We start from the raw sequence: 23762 nt of genomic DNA on the forward strand, positions 1-23762 counted from the left end.
AATCTTACCAAATCCTGCTCTAATATTGCTTGGGGAGCAAATTGTCACAGTACAAAGAGCACTGGACTTGGAATCTGGAAGTCTCCTTTTCATGAGTTCAAATTGAGCCTCAGATACTTACTAGTTGTGTAACTCTAGTTAATTAAGTCATTTAACAACGCTATTTGCTTCAATTTCCACATCTGTACAATGATCTGAAGAAGGAATTTGCAAACCACTCCAGTATCTTCCAGTATCCAATGAAACCCCAAATGAGGTCACGAAGAGACGTAACTGAAACAACCGAGCAACAACAGTCTTCCTTATCTGTGATAAAGATTAGGTTTTTAAGACTTATAGACAACTAATACAATCATATAAGACCAAAGTCATTCTCCAGTAGATAAATGGTCACAAGACAAGAATAATAATTCTCCAAAGAATTCTCAAAATTCTTAACAGCTATATGAAAGAATGTTCTGAATCATTAGTAATAAAAGAAATAAAACCAGAACAATTTTAAGGTTTCACATCATACCCAGCAAAGTGACAAAGATGACAAAGCTTGGGAATAGTTAATGTTGGAGGAGTTCTTAATTATTACAACCATTCTGAAAAGCAGTTTGGAATTGCATAAATAAAGTGCCTAAAATTTCCATAGATAATCCATAGTTAAGCATACTCTAAGGATATACTGACAAAAAGAAAGAGTCCATATTACACTGAAATATTTATGGCATTGCTGCCCCCCCCCCCCCAAAAAAAAAAATCCTGAGCAAATTAAGTATCTATCAGTTGGATAATGGCTAAATAAATTATGGTACATGAATGTTATAGAATGTCAACTAATGAAAAATAAAATAAACACAGCCAGGGAAACAGCAGTCACAATGACTACAACAACGTAAATGGAATGAACAACCATCACAAAACAATTGAAACGAATGTTGCAAGATTATAAAATAATTATAATAAGCTTGACTTTCAAAGAAGAGAGATAAAAAAACATTTTCTTTCCTGCCCAATTATTTTTAGAGATTAAAGTTGGTGGTTATGGAACATTGCAAATGATTTTAGATCTTAAAAAGTTTATTGATCAGTTTTGTTAGTTTTTTTTTTTTTTAATTTTGCCTCATTAAAAAAACTTATAATTTCTATAGAATATAAAGATAGTTACAAGAGATGTTTTTCTAAGTGAGAATAGGGGAGGAATGCATGGTGGCCATCTAGACATTTTAAAAACAAAAAGTATTGGTATAATATACATTTTTGTTTAGTTTAAATAGTAAAGATATGCCCACGCTTGACGAAAAACTATTCTGGCATAGTCATTGGTTTGTAATGATCATATTTTCAAAGGTCTTAACAAAAAAACACAATTATATGTTAAATGTTATTTGTGCTTATATTGTACTGGGTGTCCTTTTGATTCCCCATTTTTACCAACCCCTAAAAAAATTAGAGTGAAAATAATTCAATTAATTAATTAATGCCAATATTCCTATCTTGGCATTTTCATTGCTGGAAAAACGTTAATTTTATGAGTTGTAATAATGTCATTGAGGTGCTTTGCCTTCACCTCTGCAATAAGACACAATTATTGCCACTATTTCATTAGGGTAGTGTGACATGATAAAAATTTGGGTAATTTAGAATATAGTAGTAGCCTACTTAATTATACATGCTTTTTAAAATTCAAAGATATGATTATTTAATTTATAGTACAAAAATTTACTTTATTTTCTACTTATGTATGAAATATGCATATGTATATAATATATATATATATATACTTATAAAATACACCAGGATAGAACAAGTTTTGAAACAAACTTTTTAATATAAATGACATCTTGATTTTGATGCATTGATAACTAGCACTCTTTCATTTAAGTCATTCAGTCAGTTTTAAACACATTTATCAACTTTCAGCCCTTATCAGTGCATTTCATCCACAAACACAGCATGATAGATCTATTAAATTTTTTGATGAAATCTCAAAAATACCAAAAATGTTTCTTCACTTATCTTGAGTTTCGACTCCCTACTAACCAGTGGTGTTGTCTTCTACCACAGAACTGCCACTCCTTGACAGATAATAGAAGCAAATAAAGGGTATCTTTGCCACAAAAATCTCAAATGGCCTCATGAAGAGTTGGACACAACTGAAACAAATGAACATTAACAAAGAAGTTGATAACTTCATCTTTATTATCACCATCTATTGCTATGTGTCAAATTGAATTGACTTGAATTATGTTGTATCCAACTTGTATGTTCTTTGATCTGCCACTGGCCCTCAGCATTATTTCAAAAAGCCTTTTAGTTGTTTTTAGAATTTGTTGCCACTTTCAGGTTATTTGGCATTTTTTTTCATCTTAGAGGTTTTTTTCTATGTTCTTCTGTCCATCTTCAGTTACTAACTCTACTTTCTATATGACATGCAAGGCCCCTGGCCTACCCCATCAGTCTCTTTAAAAAAAACTCCCCTTTGTCATTCTCAGTGAAATAATTTTATTTGTGTCATCAAATTTTCATAATTAAGAACTTCCTATCCCTCTTGCTCTCAAGGCCTGGTTGTAATATTAAAGCCATTGCATCCTACTTATCCTTTTACTGAATTTCTTGAAATTTGCTCTCATAAAATCATGATAAATGCCAGATCATGCATGGCTTTTTCTCTTTTCTGTCACAAATAATCATACTGACATTCACATGTCTAATAATAAATGTTTTGTGTCTATTACAACTTTGTGATCTCTTGTCATCAAGATTCAATTCAGTTCAAGCCAATTAAGCTAATAGGCACTAAACATCTACCCGATCACAAGCACTTTGCTGGGTACTAAGGATTTAAAAACAGAAGTAAGGCAATCTTTGCCCTCACGATAAATATTAATTCATACAAGTATACATTTTTCACTGCTCTGATTTTGAAAATAAAATATATGATTTTTTTGGGGAAACACAACCAAAAAACATAGCTTTAAGTTTCTTCATAGCTAGATTTATTTGTTCTTACTCATTTCTCCTTTAATGCTCTGGGCTTTAAAAAAAAATGCCAAAATTATTTAAGTCAGCAGTTATTAAAAATTTCAGATCTGGCAGGATTTCTCAGTATAAATGTTAGTGTTATACTATACTGTTTCATCAGCCCTTTTGACATAGTTCATTATTGAATCTTAATATCATGAATTTGGTGGGGGAAGAGACTTTTGTGGTCCTCTAATCCAACTTCGTTTTACAGAATTGAATCCCAGAGAAGTTAAATGATTTGTCCTTTCTGCTTTTCCCTTTTCCCCTGGAAATGATTTGCTCAAGGTCACATAGGTAGTAAGTGGCCAGGGGAAATTTGAACCCAGAGCCTCTGAATACATGTCTGTAGGAATGCTAGTATCGTCCCTTTGCTGATTACTTCTAATTATCTTTTATATATATTTGTTTGCATGTTTTCTTCCCTATTAGAGGCAACCAAATGAAATAATAGTTAGATAATTATACCAAGAATCAGTTTGATCTGAGTTCAAATCCAGCTTTAGATACTTACTAGCTTTATGACCCTAAAAAGTCATTTAACCTCTTTCGGCCTGTATTTCCTCACCTTTAAAGTGGGTATAATAATAAAATCCTCCTTCCAGGGTTGTTGTAATAATCAAGTAAGATAGTAATAATAAATGCTTAGTATGGTGCCTAGTACATAGTAGGTACTAAACAAATACTTGTAGACATGTAAATTGATTAAAAGAAATTTGGACATCTCATGGATTACAATAATAAATCCTTCTGGAGTTGTCTAAGAATAATATTGCCTCCTCTTCTTCACCCAGCAGATTTCCATGTACTAGAACTGTATTTAGGTATAATTGGGTACCGATTAATACAAGTAATGAATCCTTTGAAGTAGTTGCATGTCTTCAGATTTGCACTATTGAAATTATAATTATGTAAATTATGACAATTGGTTCCAGCCCATTGGAAATATGCAGTGTGAATTTGAATTAGTGTGACCAGCTAGCTACTCATTATTCGCACTAATTAGGCTCTATCTATATTAAATTCAAAGGAGTTAGGCATTTCCATCCATACGGGAAAGCTCAAATAGAAGAAGAATGCCTATTTCTCAGATTTTGGCATATATCTAAATGGACACCTTATAGATCAGGGGTTCTTGCCTTTTATATATGTCCTTTGGCAGTCTAGTGAGATGAATTAAAAACCTGAGAGACAGCTTTTGAGTAATTAATAAACAATTTGTTAATTAGACTAGCAGATAATAAATGATGGTCAGTGGTCTTTCAGTCACCAAAGAAAAAAACATGAAGATCACCGAATGCTTGAATACCTTTTGAAAAGGAGGTGCCCCTGACTGGTAAACAATTGATAAGGGGATGGGTATATTAATGAGAAGATTAGCTAAGTCTTCAGTTCCTTCTGCTAAGAATATGGCTTGATCATGAAACTCCCTCCTTCAGCAATCTGAACAGAAGAATCTATCTCTATCTAAACCACTCTGGTTGAGTGGTCTTCATGAGCTGATTTGCCCTAGGCTCCAATGGTGGCGTACAAGGGCATAGACTTCATGCTTTGGGACTGGAATTCACCTAGATTAGTTTCTGTTAACACTCAACAGAAATAAGCTTTCTTTATTGCATGGGGTCCCATCCAAAATCGAGGAACTTCTTGCTGGAGAATTTGGGCAATTTCAACTATCAACTTCGTTCTTCAGAGATTGACTCTATGACTCATAGGTGCTAATCCTTGAATAAAGAAATAAATAGGGAAAAAAAAAACCTTATTCCTAATTTAATAATTATTTATTAATTGAAAAATAATTTCCCTTACTAGTGAAGTCTACTCACTGGTCAGAATGTTTTAATGGCATAAAATGATGTACATAGGATTAAAAAGGAAATCCATTATATTGATATTCAGTATTCAACAGATTCATTTTAAAAAAGTTCCTGGACCTCTGAGGTTGAAAACCCATATATATCTGAGATAAACAAAATAGATAAACAGACAGCAGACCCAAAATTTAAAAGGAGGAGATCAGGCTGGACTGCTTTGGGAACTTGCAAAGTGCTTCAATTGACCCCAACTTTCTCATGATGACCATAGACCATTTTGTAAATATGAATTTTATACCTTTGTTGCTGTATGAATAAGAGACCTGGAACACAATTAGCCTTGAAAGAATTCAAGATCCATAGACAAGACAATAGAAAGGCTTTGAGTGAATGTGAGTAGGCTATAAAATAGAACTATAAGGAACTTGAAAGGAGAGAACAAAGAAAATCAATCATTAAGGGATTGTATGAGAGAAAGCAAAGATAGTTGGTTAAATGGCAAGAGGGAACGATGTCAGGTATACAGAGAACTCTAGTGGTATTCTTGTATGAGAGGCCCTAGTACCCTGAATGGGTATGTGCCACTTCCTGTGGCAAACTTTTGGGAGAACATGGATCAGAACTACAGGATTGGCAGCCATGGTTTGATCTGCATTGCTAGAGAGAACTTCCAAATCCGTGAGAACGTAGATCGGTTTAAGTATTAAGAGTGCATAGTTATAGCCATATAAACACAGCCTGGAACATTAAAGACAGAGCAAGTTGGGGCAGCAAGGTGGTGAAGTAAATAGAGCCAGCCCTGAAGTTAAGAGGACCTGAGTTCAAATGTGACCTCAGACACTTAATACTCCTAGCTGTGTAACCCTGGGCAAGTCACTAAACCCCATTTGCCTAAGCAAAAAAAAAAAAAAATAACAAGTCTCAGATTCAGGGAAGATGTGGATTTAAGTACTATTTCTGATACATACTGGCTGTATGATCCTGGGCAGATTGCTTAAGCTTTCAGAGTCTGGGAAACTCTTTTTTTTTTTTTTTTTTTTTTTTTTTTGTTTCTTTTCTTTTTAATATTTTTTTCAATAAGAACAAATTCTAAAATTCATTAAAAAAAATTTAGTTCCAAATTTTTTCCCTTCCTTCCCCTTCCCAAGACAGTAAACAATTTGATATAGGTTACATATGTGCAATCATGTAAAACATTTAATAAGATGGAGAATAGTTGCCAGTCTCTATTAGCAGGGAGAATTTTCTCCCTAGGAGTTATGTATACCCAATAAAATTACATTTTTGGGTAGGTTAAGATAAAGAGGGGAAGAAAATCTATCCACATTGAACAAAGTTTTTATGAAAAAATGCTTTTCAGTATAGTGATGAGATTAGAAATGTTCTAAAAAGAGCTAAATTACTATAAAATAAAAGAAGCTATCATAGAAGTGGTTTAAGAGGTAATGAAGGACTCTATCTACCTAGAACTGATCTCAAAACAACAAACAAAGAAACAAAAAATTCATATTCAGTTTCCAACAACCAAATTAACTAAACGAACTTCGTGAACAGGATCTTTTTCTGTAATTGCATTTATTCCTTAGAGAAAAGTTAAAGGTTCTTATCAGAGATTCTTGGCTTTTAAGTATAAATGAACCAGAATATTATACTATTACTCACTACCATAAAGCCTCTAAACCAATTGGAAGTTCTTACAAATATGCAGTAGGAAGGGATGTCTTATATATATAAATATATTCCATGTTGGTACCCAAAACCATACAATGAAAAAAAAGCCATTTTGCAGGAGTTTTGTCTGCAACATCCCCCCTCACATAGCAGTTAAGAAAATGAAGCAACATAAAATACACTGTAAGCAAGTTAATTCAATTTAAAGAACTAACTAAATCTATTAAATGCTTTGGGAGAAGGGAGTTAAACTAACATTAAAGCAAATGCTGAAAGCCAAAGAAACATAAGTACTAGTATTGCCTCACAGCTTGTTTCTTTACAGGGAAACTGTTCATTTTGCCCTCATTCCTTTACATTGAAGATATTTCTAGATTAGAAACTTGGTTCATAGCTTAGTGAGACCTAGTTTTCTAGAATAAGTCCAGAATAATAACTGAGACTTTTGTATCTTTACTGTCCTAACTAAAATTATTTTTAAAAATTGACTTCCATCGTAGCTGCTGTCTCTTTAAGTTCCACATGTCTGTTCACATGCCATGAATTAAGTACAAAAAATACATTACCCCACTCATGAAAACCAAATGTCAGAGCTGTTTTGTCATTATTTGGTCTGTGATAATTCAGTTTCATTTGAAATTCTAATGATTATGTTATAAGAGTTAAAACCCTTTTTTTTTTTTTTTTTATGAAGTTGGGAAAGACTTTATTATAATCATTCTGAAAAGAAATCAGTAAATTTGCTATTCTTAAAATTTTTGTCAGTAGTGTTTTATTTTTCCAAATACATGTAAAGATAGTTTTACAGCACTCATTTTTGTAAGATTTTTGTTTTCCAGTTTTTTCTCCCTTCCTCTCTTACCTCTCCCCCTCCTCAAGACAGCAAGTAATCTGATATAAGTTAAATATGTGCAATTCTTTTAAACACATTTCCATATTTGTCATAAATCAGACCAAAGGGGGAAAAATCATAAGAAAGAAAAAAACAAACAAGAAAAGGTAAAAATACTGTACTTCAATCCATATTCGGTCTTCATTGTTGTTTTTCTGGGTGCAGACGGCATTTTCCATCCCAAGTCTAATTGGAATTCTTTACTCTTTAAAGATATATATTTTTAAAAATTTTTAAATTAATTTTATAATTATAACTTTTTTTGACAGTACATATTGCATAGGTAATTTTTTACAACATTATCCCTTGTACTCCCTTCTGTTCTGAATTTTTCCCCTCCTTCCCTCCACCCCCTCCCCTAGATGGCAGGCATTCTCATACATATTAAATATGTTATAGTATATCCTAGGTACAATATATATGTGCAGAACCGAATTTTGTTATTGTTGTTGTTGCAAAGGAAGAATTGAATTCAGAAGGTTAAAAATAATCTGGGGAGAAAAACAAAAAATGCTAATAGTTTACACTCATTTCCCAGTGTTCTTTCTCTGGGTGTAGCTGATTCTGTCCATCATTGATCAATTGGAACTGGATTAGATCTTCTCTATGTTGAAGTTCTTCTTTAGGAAGTTAGATGCTATACCACTTGGTGCATGTCTTTAGTATTGATATGGCTTCATTGTCTATGCTACCTTTTAGCAGAATATAGTTTCGAAACTTCCTTATCTCTTTTAATTAGATCAATTTCTGCTTTTGCTTGGTCTGAGATAAGGGTGGCTACCCCTGCTTTTTTGGCTTCACCTGAAGCATAATAGATTCTGCTCCAACCTTTTAACTTTACTCTATATATCTCCCTGCTTCTTTAAAGATAAATTAACTCAAAATATATGTGTCACATAATACACACAACACTGAAGGTTTCTGGGATCTAGCTACCTATTCACATCTAATTGAATAGCATGTCCTCAATTGTACCAAATTCATATTCCCAACCTCCCCCCAAAAAATCAATTGCCTATTATATCTCATTAATTTCATCAGTACTACTCAGATTTAAAACATTGGATTTAGATTGACATTATGTCTCCTCTCCAACCCCACATACACATCTGGGAGGTCCCTTTTTTGTTGTTATTCTAGATCCGTCGGGGGTTTTCAATGGTAGAAAATCCCAGTGTCAAAACTCATTTTACTAATGCAGATTTATGAAGTTACCTAGGTTTCTGAGAGGTAAAAATTACTTGAAAACTTGATTTCATGTCTTTTTGTCTCCAAGACCATAAATTTGTCCACCATTCTTACTGCTTGTCAGTTATTTAGTCCTGTTAATTTTGATTTTGTCTATCTCTTGCAGATGTATCCATTTCTTTCTACTGCCATGCTCTCTCTACCCCTTTTCTGAGCTGTTTGTTATATTATATCACTAACCAACCCCCCCCCCACTTCTAAACTACTCATTATCCATCCTACACATCCAGGCTGGATTGCTTATTCTTAAAATATCTTTTATAAATGTTAACTTTTCATACTCCAGCAACAGTCCTGGCAAAAGCATCCTATCTGCTCAACCTGGTGTTTCTGGCAATTCATGATAAGCATTCCCATCTTATCTCCTATCACTCTTCTACTGAAATTCCTCTGCTTTAGTCAAAGAGGTCTCTTTTTTATTCCCTGTAGGCACTACAAAATTCTTTTTCCCTTTTAGAAGAAAGTTTTCTTTCCAAGCTGTTGATCTTCTACTGGAATCATCATTGTTATAATCATCCAGGTTCTCACAGCCTCATATATTACTCCTTCTATATTTAATTTTCTTTCTGAAAATTATTATTTTTATTTTTAAATATCAAGTACTTTTTAAAATCAGGTACTTCCCACTAACCCCAACCCTAATTGAATTGATATATCCTTCAACATATACCTTATAATAATGCCCAGCAAAATACCTTATAATAATGCCCAGCAAAACATACACTTACATCAGCCATATCTGAAAATAAATTTTGGTTTTTGCATTTTAAATTCATCTTTTCCCTGTCAGGAGATGAGTCGTATGGTTCACTTTCCCTCAAAGAAGTTTATTATTGTGCTGATAAAAATTTTTCATTGTGCTGATAAGAATTAAAAATATTTCAAATATTTTCCCTCCTCTGATGTGTTATTATATGATAAACTGTTCTCTTGCTATTACTCACTTTACTTTGCATCAGTTTCTAAGGGTCTTCCCATTGTTCCCATGTCTAAAGATGTCTTTTTCATTATTTCTCATGGCACTGTAATAATTCATTCTTTTCCTGTATTTAGCCATTTCCCAATAGATTATCAGTCTCTTAATTTCCTTTTTTGCTACCATGAGAAAAAAGCAAGAAAAAAATTAGATTAGATATCAACCTAAATCCCAATGTTTCAAATTTGAGTAGTACTTACAAACATTGCAAAGAAAATTTATTTGTACATATAGAGACTTTTCCTCATTCTCAGATTTCTTGGGGGAATAGACCTGTGAGTGTTACAGTTGGGTCAAAGGGTATGCACAGTTTGATAACTTTCTGGGCATTGTTCCAAATTGCTTTCCAGAATTTCTGGACTAATTCATAGCTCAATCAGCAATACATTGTTTTCCCATACCCCCTTCAATATTTACCATTTTCCTCTTTTGTCAACTTTGCCTGTCTGGTAAAATTGAGATTTAAAGTAACCTTAAATTTATTTTCATTTGCATTTCTTTAATTATGAATGTTTTAGAGTAGTTTTTCATATAATTACTGATAGCTTAGATGTCTTCCTTTGAAAACTGTCTATTCATATCCTTTGACCATTTATGTGTTAGGGAATGGCTTTTACCCTTATAAATAGGAATCAATTACTGGTATATCTTAGAAATGAAACTTTCATCAGAGAAACTTGTTCTAAAAAGTTTTCCCATGTTATCTGTTTCTTTTCTAATTTTTATTACTATTAACCAGAAAAAACAAGGCAGTGGCTTCATTCTTGACACTTTTAGGACCTCCTGCATATTCCAGGTCTAGTGTTTCTGGAAAAATATGGCAACTTAAGAAGACAAGTTCAAGGAAACCTTATGTACTTTTTTTTTTTTTTTTAAATGATCCATCACATAGATTATCTTCCCCCTCTCCCCTTACTCTCAACTCTAGTATTGCTTTTTGCATGGTCATTTCTGATCATTCCAACCTTAATGAGCACTACTTCCTTCCAATTTCTAAAATAATTATTATCTTAGCACTTATTAGCATTAGCTTTTTTTCTTTCCAATAGAATGTAAATCTCTGTAGGTTAGAGTTCATATGTAATGCTGATCTTTTCCCCCGGGACATGAGACCAACCTGCACACAGCAGCTGTTCAATAAATAACTGTTGATAATGTGACATTGCACCTAGACAACCAGTGTGTTTATCTGTTTCTCATTAATCAAGGGCTCAGAGTATAAGTTTGGCATTAACTTTGGGATTTCTTAGTTCCTATTTGGTTACTATTCACAAGTTACCTATAAACTGGGTAGATTTTAAATTCTCAACTTTTATTCTTATTGTTCTGAAAAACCATTTTATTATTTAGAAAAACCATAAGATTTTAAGCCTAAAGCTGGAAGCAACCTCAGATGGTTCATTGTAGGAGATTTCTTCAATTATTTCTAATCCTACCTGTGCAAAGGAAAAAGTAAATATTTAATAAAATGTTTTCATATAAAACTTTCACCTGTTCTAAAAAAGTAAAACTCTTTCTAACAAGAAAATAGGAAACCAATACCTCCCATTCTGGAATAGCAAATTCTATAGCTAAAAATACCTCTAGGAAAATTCATTTCTTTATAAAGGTGACATTTTCTTTTGTCATGTCATGCAGCCTATCATTTGCATCTAAATGAATCAGTTTATAGAAAAATAAAGCTGTTCAGACAAACATAGACTATCAAGAATTTCTTGAATGCAAAAATTTTGTGTAGAGTTTATCACATTGACATCCAAATTTAGAATACTGGGAAAAGGAGCAAGGAAACTGTTACAGAATAGGATGTCCTGAATAGAAATTAACAAAAAGGCAAAGAAATTCAGATTAAAGGGGGGTAAAACACCTTGTGGATACTTCTGCTCAGATGCCAGAGAGTTGAGTAGGACATTAAAGTAGCAGGGAGCTATTAGAGGCTTTTGGTTCTGAGAATAAAGCAAGAAATGAAAAACAGAAGAACTGTAGGAGTTTCAGAATGTACTGGGGACTGTCAGAAGGAACATCTTGCACCAAAATGTATTCATTTGACATTAGAATAAACAATGTAGTTCATTTTTTTCGAGAAACTAGAATGAAAGGTTCTAAACACCCCCTTAATAATCACCCCCACTGTTGTGTTCTGTGTGTATCTTTCTACAGGGACCACATAGAATGGACAGAAGAAGAGGAAGCAATAGCAAGAGAAAAAACAACCGAAAACTCATCTGTGAAAGTGAAGCTGGAAGACCAAGGTAATAACCACTTGTTTCTAGGAAGCATGTAGAAATAATGAAGTGAATCCTTTTTGCCTTATCATTTCACAGACTCAATCCATTCCTTGATCTTTTTTGCTCAGATTGTGATCTTACTGATAAGAGTCTCAGGTATTCATTCACTTTTGCTAGGCTGTCTAAATTTCCCTTTGGAAGAATTCTGCTGTTCTCCAAGGTAATAGGGCTAAGGTCATCTAGTTCAATTATAAATTTAATATGCAGCTAGCATTTCTGACTCTTGCTTTATATTTAGAGATCAGGATATGGCAATGCTCATTCTGGGTTTATGTTCATCATAGTAGTCATGTTTCAGATGTGGTGTCAACAATTATTGTTTAGAAATTTTCCCCATGCTAATACTTCATTTCAAATAAGATTTTTTAAGTGGAAGATTCCAAAGCACAGGTATGCCCTTGTTACTCACACTGCTCAGGAAGCTCCCTTGTTTTCTTATTGCTTCTCAGATAAAATATAAAGTCCTCTGGTTGGCATTTAAAGCCCTTCAACAGCTTATTCCAATCTACCTTTTAAAGCTAATTATGTATTCATTTTAAAAATTTTACATTCAGCTATGCTGACCTATTAGGCCTTTTACACAGTATTCCCTCTTCTTTCTCCTCTGCTTTGCACACAGTCTCTGCCCCATTCCTGGAATGCATGTCCTCCTCATCTCCACTTATTAGAATCTCAAACTTCTTCCAAAACTTACTTCAAATGAACTCCTACACGAACCATTTCCTGATTCCTCTCATTGCAAATCGTATCCACAGCTTGCCTTGCCTTGTATTTACTTATATGGGTACGTGTCATTTTCCTACAATAGACTGAACTCTTAGAGAACAAGGCCTTTTTCATTTTTGTCTCTGTATCCCCAGTATGTGACACAAAGGCACTTGGTCAGTGTTTGTTGGCTGAATATTATTGGATGCCACGCCAAGTACTATTGTTGGATTTGATTCACTTCCTTGCTTGTGTCTTTGAATAAAAAGGAGCTAAGCCCTCAAGACTATCTTTAGTTCCATCCTGAGTGTGGGGAACACTTTAATATGCTGGGTTTTTGATGGGAATAATTTAATAAAAAAAAATGGACACCAAGAGCCACTGCCTATTAACTAAATGGTCAAAAGACCTGGACAAGCAGTTTTTCAAGGAAGGTTTGCAAACATTTAATGAGCACATGAAAGAAAATATGCTCCAGATTACTACTAATAAAATAAATGCAAATATAAACAATGCCGAGATTTCTCTACATACCCTACAAATTGACAAAGACGATAAAAGATAGAATAGTCAAAAAAAAAAAAAGAATAGTCAAGTTTAAAGGGACTGTGAGAAGACATTGGTAAAATTGTGAGGTCAACCATTACACATCTATATTTGAAGTTATTAAAGAAAAAGTACTTGTGTCCATAACCTTTGACCCAGTCATCCTACTATTGACCATCTACACCAAAAAAAGGTAAAGATGGAAACAGGTTGACAATACCAGAATATTACTATTGCCCTCACTGTAGTAACAAAGTAGTGGAAACTAAGTAGGAGTCCACTGATGGGAGACTGATTGAAAAACTCTGGTATGTACTGTTGAAATATTATCTATAGTGAGAAATATAAGAAATATAAATATAATATAGAAATTCAAAAGAGGCTTGAAAGGTTTGTGCAAACCTAATGTAGAGCAAAATAAGCAGAATTAAGAGAACAACTCATATAATGACTACAACAATGTAAATGAAAGGATTATTGAAAATTATCTTTGATCAATTAATTGAATACCAAGTAATGAAAAGCAATTAAAAGTATTAAAGAAGTAATAAAAAAAAACCTCTTTCATGACAAAGAGGAGCATACTACAAGGGCAGAAGTGTGTGTGTGTGTGTGTGTGTGTGTGTGTGTGTGTGTGCACGCGTACACATGCATGCACATGTACACACATATGCATATGTTTTGTTAAGGTTCATATATTGCTATTTTTGATGAATTTTTTTTGTTACAGAGGAGGGTTCCTTTTGGGGATGTGGGCTGAAATTATAGATATGAAGACAAAACATATCAGTAAAACTTACTTAAAAGTTGTTTTTTGTTGGGGTTTTTTAATAAAGAAAATATTTAATTATCTGTGTTGTTACCCACTTGTAAGGTATAAAAAGTTTCGTTAGTCATTTAGATAACTTTTAAAATTAGGATCTAGAATCTGAATCTTCGTGATTGGAACTTGCTGTATTTTAGAAATGGCAGCTTCCTTTTACTTTACCCTTATTTGGGAAAATAGAATAAGGAATTAAACACAGAATAAGGAAAAAGAGTACATTCAGCTCTTAGCCATAGTAAGTTTTTCTATATGCCCAAGAGTCCACCCCATTTCATAATCATCTTTCCCATCTTCCAGACTCTCTATGAGAGGCATGGTAGCACAATCAATAGAAGGGTGGACCAGAAGTCAGGAAAATCTAGGTTCAAATGAACAGCTCTTTAAGATTTACATTATAAAAATTTGCTAATCCATAGCAGTGGAGGAAATTTCTACATTGGTATTTCCTTACACTGATGAAATCACAGGTCCAAATCACCTAAATAAGAATACTGTCTTTATGTATTTATCCATTTCCCCTCCTCCCCCAAGTCTCTGCTTAGGTTATCTTTAGATTATTTTTGTTTTTTCCTTTTATTTGGGGAGGGGGACTTAGTTATAGGCAAAATTAGTACATCTGAGGTCTAAGATTAAAAAAAAAAAAAAAAAATTCAAGGGTTGGTTTGTGCATCAGGAAGCCATCTAAAATTTCCCAGATAAAGAGCCTTGCATTCTTCTGAGGAAGCCATGTGTGGCAAGACTTAACTAAAATCACTGGTTAATGAATATTGTTCCAAGAGCCTGAGATTGAATATGCCCTCATTTCTATAGTAACTGAGGTAAAAAATCAAAGCAAAGATATTTGGGAAGGTTATTTTATAGGGGTCTCCTCCCTGTCTTGGTGATCTGCCCCAGGGTGAAGTTTAGAGACAGTGAGAAATGTTTTTTCATCCTTGGTGTCATTTCAGACTCAGAGAATCTTAGAATTGGACAGATCCCAGAGGTTATTGAGGGCATTGTCCAGGCCACTTGATTCCCTGAGGGGCCAAAACTAGATTAAAATGTAATTGGGAAATGTTTAATAGAACAATAGAACATATAAGCAGCTTTTTTCTCAGGGCAGGAAATTGGAGATTGGGGAAATGCCATCAATTGGGGAATGGCTGAATAAGTTGTGGTTTGTGACTATGAAGAAATATTAATATTCTGTGAGAAATGATGAGCAAGATGCTATCAGAGAAACCTGAAAAGTCCTTCATGAGCTCAAGTAAAGTGAAATGTACTGTGTATACATAGTAATAATAAAGTTGTGTGGTGATCAGCTGTGAATGACTTTGCTATTCTCAGCAATACAATAATCCTGGACTACTCAGAAAGACTTATGATGAAAAATGCTATCCATGCTCAGAAAAAGAATTGATTGTGTCTGAATGTAGCTGAAGCATACTTTTATTTTCTTGAGAGTTTTTGTTTTGGAGGAGCAACAAATATATTTTCTTTTTACAACATGACTTTTATGGAAGTGTTTTGCACAACTTCACATGGGTCTTCTCAGTAGGAGAGGGGATGTGGGGAGTAAATTTTAAAAACAAATGTTAAAAAAGTTTTTTACATATAACTGAGGAAAATAAAAATATTGAAAAAAAGAAAAAATACAATCCAACATGGATAATGTCATTTTGTGAGGCTTTAAAGTAAATATATGGGTCACCAGGATAGTTGAATTTGACACAGCTGATTTAATTCAACCTATAATTGAATAAAAAATCCTTTCTAACTGTTTGGACATATATACATATATTATATTTAATTTATACTTTAACATATGTAACATGTATTGGTCAACCTGCCATCTGGGGGAGGAGGGTGGGGGAAAGGAGGGGAAAAATTGGCACAAAAAGTTTAGCAATGGTCAATGTTGTAAAATTACCCATGCATATATCTTGTAAATAAAAAGCTATAATTTTTAAAAAATAAATAAATAAAAAAGAAGCCTTTCTACATTATATCCAGTAAAAAGTCATCTATTCTTTGAATCTTGAAGAGTCAATGATCTAGAACTTTATCAAAGAAGGATATTAGGTATATATAACCTTTCTTTTTTTTATTATAGCTTTTTATTTATAAGATACATGCATGAGTAATTTTTCAGCATTGTCAATTTCAAAAACTTTTGTTACAGTTTTTCCCCTCTTTCCCCCCACTGTCTCCCTCAGATGGCAGGTTGACCAATACTTGTTATATATATTAAAGTATATGATAAATTTTATTTATATATATATGTACATATATATATATATACACACACATGTCCATACAGTTATTTTGCTATACAAAAAGGATCAGAATTTGCTATACAAAAAGGATCAGAATTTGAAATAGTGTACAATTAGCCTGTGAAGGAAATCCAAAATGCAGGTGGACAAAATTAGAGGGATTGGGAATTCTATGAAGTGGTTCATAGTCGTCTCCCAGAGTTCTTTCGCTGGGTGTAGCTGGTTCAGTTCATTACTGCTCTATTGGAACTGATTTGGTTCATCTCATTGTTGGAGAGGGCCACGTCCATCAGAATTGATCATCATATAGTATTGTTGTTGAAGTATACAACGATTTCCTGGTCCTGCTCATTTCATTCAGTATCAGTTCATAAAAGTCTCTCCAGGCCTTTCTGTAATCCTCCTGCTGATCATTTCTTACACAACACTAATATTCCATAACATTCATATACCACAATTTATTCAACCAATCTCCAATTGATGGGCATCTATTCAATTTCCAGTTTCTTGCCACCACAAAGAGGGCTGCCACAAACATTTTTGCACATGTGGGTCCCTTTCCCTTCTTTAAGATCACTTTGGGATACAAGTCCAGTAGTAACACTGTTGGATCAAAGGTATGTACAATTTGATAACTTTTTGAGCAAAGTTCCAAATTGCTCTCCAGAGTGACTGGATGTATTCACAATTCCACCAACAATGTATCAGTGTCCCTGTTTTCCCACATCCCCTCCAACATTCCGCATTATTTTTCCCTGTCATTCTAGTCAATCTGATAAGTGTATAGTAGTATCTCAGAGTTGTCTTAATTTGCATTTCTCTAATTAATAATGACTTCGAGCATCTTTTCATATGGCTAGAAATAGTTTAAATTTCTCCATTTGAGAATTGTCTGTTCATATCCTTTGACCATTTATCAAATGGAGAATGATTTGATTTCTTATAAATTAGAGACAGTTCTCTATATATTTTGGAAATGAGGCCTTTATCAGAACCTTTGGCCGTAAAAATATTTTCCCACTTTATTGCTTCCCTTCTAATCTTGTCTGCATTAGTTTTGTTTGTACAAAAACTTTTCAATTTAATATAATCAAAAATTTCTATTTTGTGATCAATAATTATCTCCAGTTCCTTTTTGGTCATAAATTCCTTCCTCTTCCACAAGTCTGAGAGGTAAACTATCCTATGTTGTTCTAATTTATTTATAATCTCATTCTTTATGACAAGATCATGAACCCCATTTTGACCTTATCTTGGTGTATGGTGTTAAGTGTGGATCAATGCCTAGTTTCTGCCATATTAATTTCCAATTTTTCCAGCAGTTTTTGTCAAACAGTGAGTTCTTATCCCAAAAGCTGGGTCTTTGGGTTTGTCAAACACTAGATTATTAAAGTTATTGACTATTTTGTCCTTTGAACCTAACCTATTCCACTGATCAACTAATCTATTCCTTAGCCAATACCAAATGGTTTTGATAACTGCTGCTTTATAATATAATTTTAGATCTGGTACAGCTAGGCTACCTTCATTTGATTTTTTTTTTCATTAATTCCCTTGAAATTCTTGACCTTTTGTTTTTTCATATGAACTTTGTTGTTATTTTTTTCTAGGTCATTAAATAGTTTTTTGGGAGTCTGATTGGTATAGCACTAAATAAGTAGATTTGTTTAGGTAGTATTATCATCTTTATTATATTTGATCGCCCTGTCTAAGAGCATTTAATATTTTTCCAGTTGGTTAGATCTGACTTTATTTGTGTGGAAAGTGTTTTGTAGTTTTGTTCATATAGTTCCTGATTTCCCCTTGGCATATAGATTCCTAAATATTTTATACTATCGGTAATTACTTTAAATGGAATTTCTCTTTTAATCTCTCTGATATAATCTTTCTTAATGAAATCATGCAAACTTTTTGTAATCACTACTTCCTTTTCAAGATATTTGCTAACCTCTGTTTTTCAATTTTCCCAGGAATTGAAGTGAAGTTCATTAGCCTACAATTAGCAAACAAAATTTCCTTCCCTTTTTTTGAAAATTGGGATATTGATCCATGTTATTTGCCATTATATTTTTGAATATCACTGAGAGTAACTTAACAGTAACATCTATCAGTCCTTTTAATATCTAAGAATGTAGTTTATCTTGACCAAGTGATTTGAATTCATCTATGGCTACCAGATGCTCTTCCTAACTCCTTACTTTTCTTGAGTATCACCTTACTATTGGCCATTTTTCATTTTGTCATTTCCAAATACAGAGAAAGTTTTTCATGATAGATAAAATAGAAGAAAAACAAGAATCAGGCCTATATAAATTTGGCTCACTATCTTAAATATTTAATAAATGAGATCTTTATCACAGAAACTTGCTGACAAAATCTCTTTCCCTGTCCCTCAGTTTTCTGTTATTCTAATTTGGACTGCATTTCTTTTGTTAGTGCAAAACCATTTTTAATGTCATGTAATTGAAATTATCTATTTTATCTTCCATGATCTTCTCTATGGATTAACTCTTCCCTTCACTACAAGTCTGACTGATAATTTCTTCTATGCTCTCCTAATTTGCTTATGATGTTATTGCTCTTTATGTCTAAGTCATATTCCCATTTTTACCTTATTTTGGCATACAATCTTTGGATAGAAGAGATATATGAGATATTGGTCAATGCCTATTTCCACTTTACCAGCAATTTTTTGTTTTTTGTTAAATAGTAAGTTCTTGCTTCAAATGCTGGTGTTATGAAATACTAGATTACTGTTGTCATTTGCTTCTGTATTGCTTATTGTTGTTTTTCAGTCATGCCCAACTCTTCCTGACACCATATGAGGTTTTCTTGGCAAAGATATTGCAGTGGTTTACCTTTTTTGTTTTCCTCTGGCTCGTTTTACAAATAGGGAAATTGTGGTAAACAGAATTAAATGACTTGCCCAGAATCAGACAACTGCTAAGTGTCAGAAATGAGATTTGATCTCAGGAAGTTTAGTCTTCCTGATTCTGAGTTCAGTTCTCTAGCCACTCATCCACTTACCTACTCCTTTACTTCTGTATATTGTGTATCTAATCAATCAACCAATCACTAATTAACTATTCAATTTCTTATCCAGTACTAGCCCATTTAAATGAGACAAAGTAGTGGAGGTTTCTTATTGCAACTGCCCCTTTGCACCAGTCATCTGTATGGTTGACTTCCTAGATGTCCCAGAATGAATATATAGTCCCTATAGACTAATAGGGAAATTAGTCTAGTATTTTCTATCTGTTTTTGGTCTCCCTGATATAGATAACAAAATCATATTTGTTCCATAGAAGTAATTGTGTAGTGTTCTTTAACTTTTTTTAAAAATAGTTTTTATAGGATTGGTATTAATTTTTCTTTAATTGTTTGATAGAAATCATTTGTAAATCCATTTGGTTCTGGGTTTTTCCCCCTTAAGGAGCTATGATTTGTGTTTTCTAAGAATTATTTTAGTATTCTATTTCTTCTGTTTATAGGTAATTTATGTATTTTTAAATGTTCATCCATTTCATTTAGATTATCAATTTTGGGGGCAGCTAGGTGGTGCAGTGGATAGAGCACCAGCCCTGAATTCAGGAGGATCCGAGTTCAAATCTGATCTCAGACACTTAACCCTTCCTAGCTGTGTGACCCTGGGCAAGTCATTAACCCCAGCCTCAGAAAAAGAAAAAAAAAAAAAGATTATGAATTGTGTTGTCATTGCTTTAATTTCATCTTTATTGATTGTATAGTTAACCTTTTTATTTTTGATACTGATAATTTAGGGTTTTTTAAATCAAATTAACCAATAATTTATGTATTTTATCGGACTTTCCCCTCTCCCCCCAAAATTAGCTCCCAGTTTTATTTGTTAGTTCAATGTTGTTGGGATTTTTGTACTTTGAGTTTTATTAATCCTTTGCTTTTCAAGATTTCTATTTGGTGTTTAATTGGAAATTTTTAAATTTGTTCTTTTTTCTAGTTTTTTTAAGTTATATGCCTAATTCACTTATTTGCTCTTTCTCTTTGATATATGCATTTAGAGATATAAAATTTCCCCTAAACAATGCTTTGGTTGCATTCCACAAATTTTGATATGTTGTCTTATTATTGTCATTCTCTTTAATGAAATTTTTGATTGTGTCTATAATTTGTTCTTTAGGACTTGATTATTTAGCTTCATATTAATTTTTATTTATTTATGCTTTCAAGGCTCTTTATCAAACATAATTTTTTATTACATTGTGGCCTGAAAGCATTTAATACTTCTGAATTTGTTTTTTAAGATTTTTATTCCCTTCCCATACCGCTTGTAACAATAACTTTTAAGAAATCTTTTTTAGACATGTATGTTTTGTGTATGGGCTTCTTTTTTCCATTTCTTACTATGAAAGTAATACCACAACTAATTTGGAAAGGTATTTGCCACCAAATGAAGAAAATGAAGTGGGTCAAATAATCTTATCAGTACTTCTAATTCTTAAATTCCTTATACCCAGAGAACTGTCATTCTTTTTGCTCCAACAAGTGGTCTTAATTTAGAAAGTGGTTCTTATTCAGATATCACTTGGTCTATATAGCTACTGAAGTCCCTTCTAAATCTGAGGTTCTTTGATTATATGGGGGAATGGGGATAAAAGAACAGGTAGTGGTAATAATAATAATAATGATAGATAATATATATATATATAATATAAATATATTTATAGTTAAAATTTGTAAAACTCCTTATTTATATTACATATTTTGATCTTCACAATTTTATGAAGGATCAGAGTTAATAAATACCTGAGGTAGGATTTGATACATCATCTAGGGAAAGAGTAGGAGTTCTCTTTGTACTGATTGCTATGCAGTCCTGAAGTAGACATATAGATTTTCTGGCTTGCATAGCAACCAACATGGCATTCCTTTACAGGATCCTTCTGAGAAAGTACAACAATCTTTGCCAGCTTGCCTCTAAGTCAGATTTCTTGCTAGTTGCCCACTGAATTTGATGGAGAAAATCATGCCCAATCTGAAATGAAAGTTATCAGTCATTTTAGCTTATGTCTAGGAAGTTATAAATTTTCTTTAGTTTATTTCCAGAAGATATGCAGATCTGAGGATTTTTTTAAAAATCTCTCACTTCCTCTTGTTCACCCTTCTGAATGCCTCTGTTAGAACATGAATAGATGAGCAGTTCTGGTAATGTTCTCTTAAAATGCTTCAACTTTGCTCTGTAAGTGGCTGCCCATTTTTGGCTTATTTGTGTTAACAATAAACTGGAGTGAAGCTAACGAGAAGGTTATTTTGGGGCCTTGGAATGGCAGTAAAGGAAAATGACAGTTCCCACAGAACCATAGGGTTACTGAAATAGAAAGATGGTGACTGGCCTCCCTCTATAGAAGCAGGAAAAGCAGGCTGCTGTGGACTGATGATCATACTTTGAGCTACTTGGTTTTCTTATTAGCATGCTCAGCCTCTGTGAACAAGTTTGCTTGCTGCCCTGGAGACAAGGACAAAAGAGCCCATTTAAATGAGACAAAGTGGTGGAGGTTTCTTATTGCAACTGCCCCTTTGCACCAGACATCTGTATGGTTGACTTCATAGATGTACCAGAATGAAGCAAGAAATGAGGGCATGCCTTGGGGCAGCTGTCCCATGGGATGTAAACAAGGTCATCTGGAGCAGCAATGATAAAACTGGTATATGGACATCAACAGGGAAAAGAAACTTTTTGTTTGGTGAGGCACTGCCCAGTTTTATCCCTTCAGATTACAGCTGTGTGTGTTTATGTCTTTAAACCTCCTACTTGTTATAAGCTTCTTGAGGGGAGGTACTTTGCTTTTGGGGGATTTTGGGGGGGTTACAGTTAATATTTTGGGGTTTTGAGCTTCAAATTTTGCTCCCTCCCTTCCTTCCATTTCCCCTTCGCAAGACAACAAGCAATCTAATATAGGTCATACATGTGCAATTATGTTAAACACGGTTCCACATTAGCTGTGTTGTAAAAGATAAATCAGAACAAAAGGGAAAAATCACAAGCAAGAAAAAAATAAAAAACAAAAGTGAAAATATATTTCAATCTGCATTCAGACTCCCTAGTTCTTTTTCTGGATATGGATGCCTTTTTCTACCACAAGTCCCTTGGAATTGTGTCTTAGATCATTGTGTTGCTGAGAAGAGCCAAGTTCATCATATTTGGTCATCCCACAATGCTGCTATTAGTGTGTATAATGTTTTCCTGATTCTGCTCAATTCACTCAGCATCAGTTTGTATAAGTCCTTCCAGGTTTTTCTGAAATCCTCACTTGTTCATTTCTTATAGCATAATAATTTTCCATTACATGCATATGCCACAATTTTTTCAGCCATTCCCCAACTGATGGGCATCCTTTCAGTTTCTAATTTTTGCCATCATCAAAAGGATTGCTACAAACATTTTTGCATATGTGAGTTCTTCCCCTTTTTTATGATCTTTTTAGATGCAGAGCTAGTAGTGTTATTGATGGATCAAAGGATATGACTGTGCTGTTTTTCAGTCTTATATCCTTAGAGCATAACATGGTACCAAGTACAAAGAATCAAAGATTGAGGGCTAGAAGAGACCTTAAAAGTCATTGGTCCCCTCATTTAAAAATGAGAAACTGAGGCTCAGAGAGATTAAATGATCTGTTTGCCTAAAGTCACAGAAGTATCAAAATTTGTCTTTGAACTGAGTTGAATTCTATGTAGATGGTTACAGCCCACAAACTCTCTGAGCTGTTTGGGGGCCACAATGAAAAGTTATGAGATTGGTGATTCAATAAGCTCTGCCTATACTGTTTAAGGCTTGACAAGATTTTTGACACATTCACCTGCTTGTCAATGGCTCTGTAATCATTGTGTCATTTCTTATCCAGGAAAGCCTAAGTCTTTGAATGAATCAATTTTCTCTTGCATCTCAGATGCAGATTATTGTTGAATTTGAGTTCTGTTTACCTCTTTCACCCTGCATATTTTAATGCCACTAAGAAAAAACTACTAGTTGAGTTGCTGGTATGCCCAAGTCTATCTGCATATTTCTTTCAGTCTCTTCTGGGTCTGTCTGTTTTTCCTGTCACAGGCAAGCCCTAGTCCCTTTGTCAAATGTCACAATAGATTGGCTAAAGCTGAAAAGGGGAAATCCATATATGGTAACTGATAGTAAGCAGAGTTCCTTGATGTAAAAAATAACAAGGATTTTTTTTTTTAATTGGGATGCCTTCTTTTGGCTGTTAAGAGTTTTGTTACCCTCAATCCTTATAACAATAACTGGTCTTATGATCCAGTTCTCCAGTTCTACTTACTGCCGTCTTTAAAATGAACAACAAAATGGAACTTATTTCCCTTTTTCTTCCTTCTCCTCTCCTTGCCCCTTTTAGACAGGTCCTATTCCAAAGAAAGTTTAAAAAGTGTATACTTGGCAATTTAAGATAAGGGTATGGAAAACTAATTTTTTCATCCCTTAAAGCATTTCTAGTCTCTTAAGTCATAGCTGGTTAGCCAGGAAATATGATGGTTACTAAGCTCAG

General features: G+C 33.5%; 1 protein-coding gene across 5 annotated transcripts in view; it reads left to right on the forward strand.

Moving 5' to 3' along the window:
* Positions 1 to 23762, forward strand: part of METTL8 (methyltransferase 8, tRNA N3-cytidine) — a 118613-nt gene that overhangs the window by 58558 nt on the left and 36293 nt on the right. For all 5 annotated transcript variants that reach the window (XM_074303136.1, XM_074303138.1, XM_074303140.1 and 2 more), the window contains one exon: positions 11774 to 11865. In XM_074303136.1, the coding sequence (XP_074159237.1) occupies positions 11774 to 11865 (92 nt within the window). The remainder of the gene's footprint in view (positions 1 to 11773; positions 11866 to 23762) is intronic.

Source organism: Sminthopsis crassicaudata, chromosome 3 (assembly GCF_048593235.1).
Source record: "Sminthopsis crassicaudata isolate SCR6 chromosome 3, ASM4859323v1, whole genome shotgun sequence".
In the NCBI taxonomy this organism is placed as follows: domain Eukaryota; kingdom Metazoa; phylum Chordata; class Mammalia; order Dasyuromorphia; family Dasyuridae; genus Sminthopsis; species Sminthopsis crassicaudata.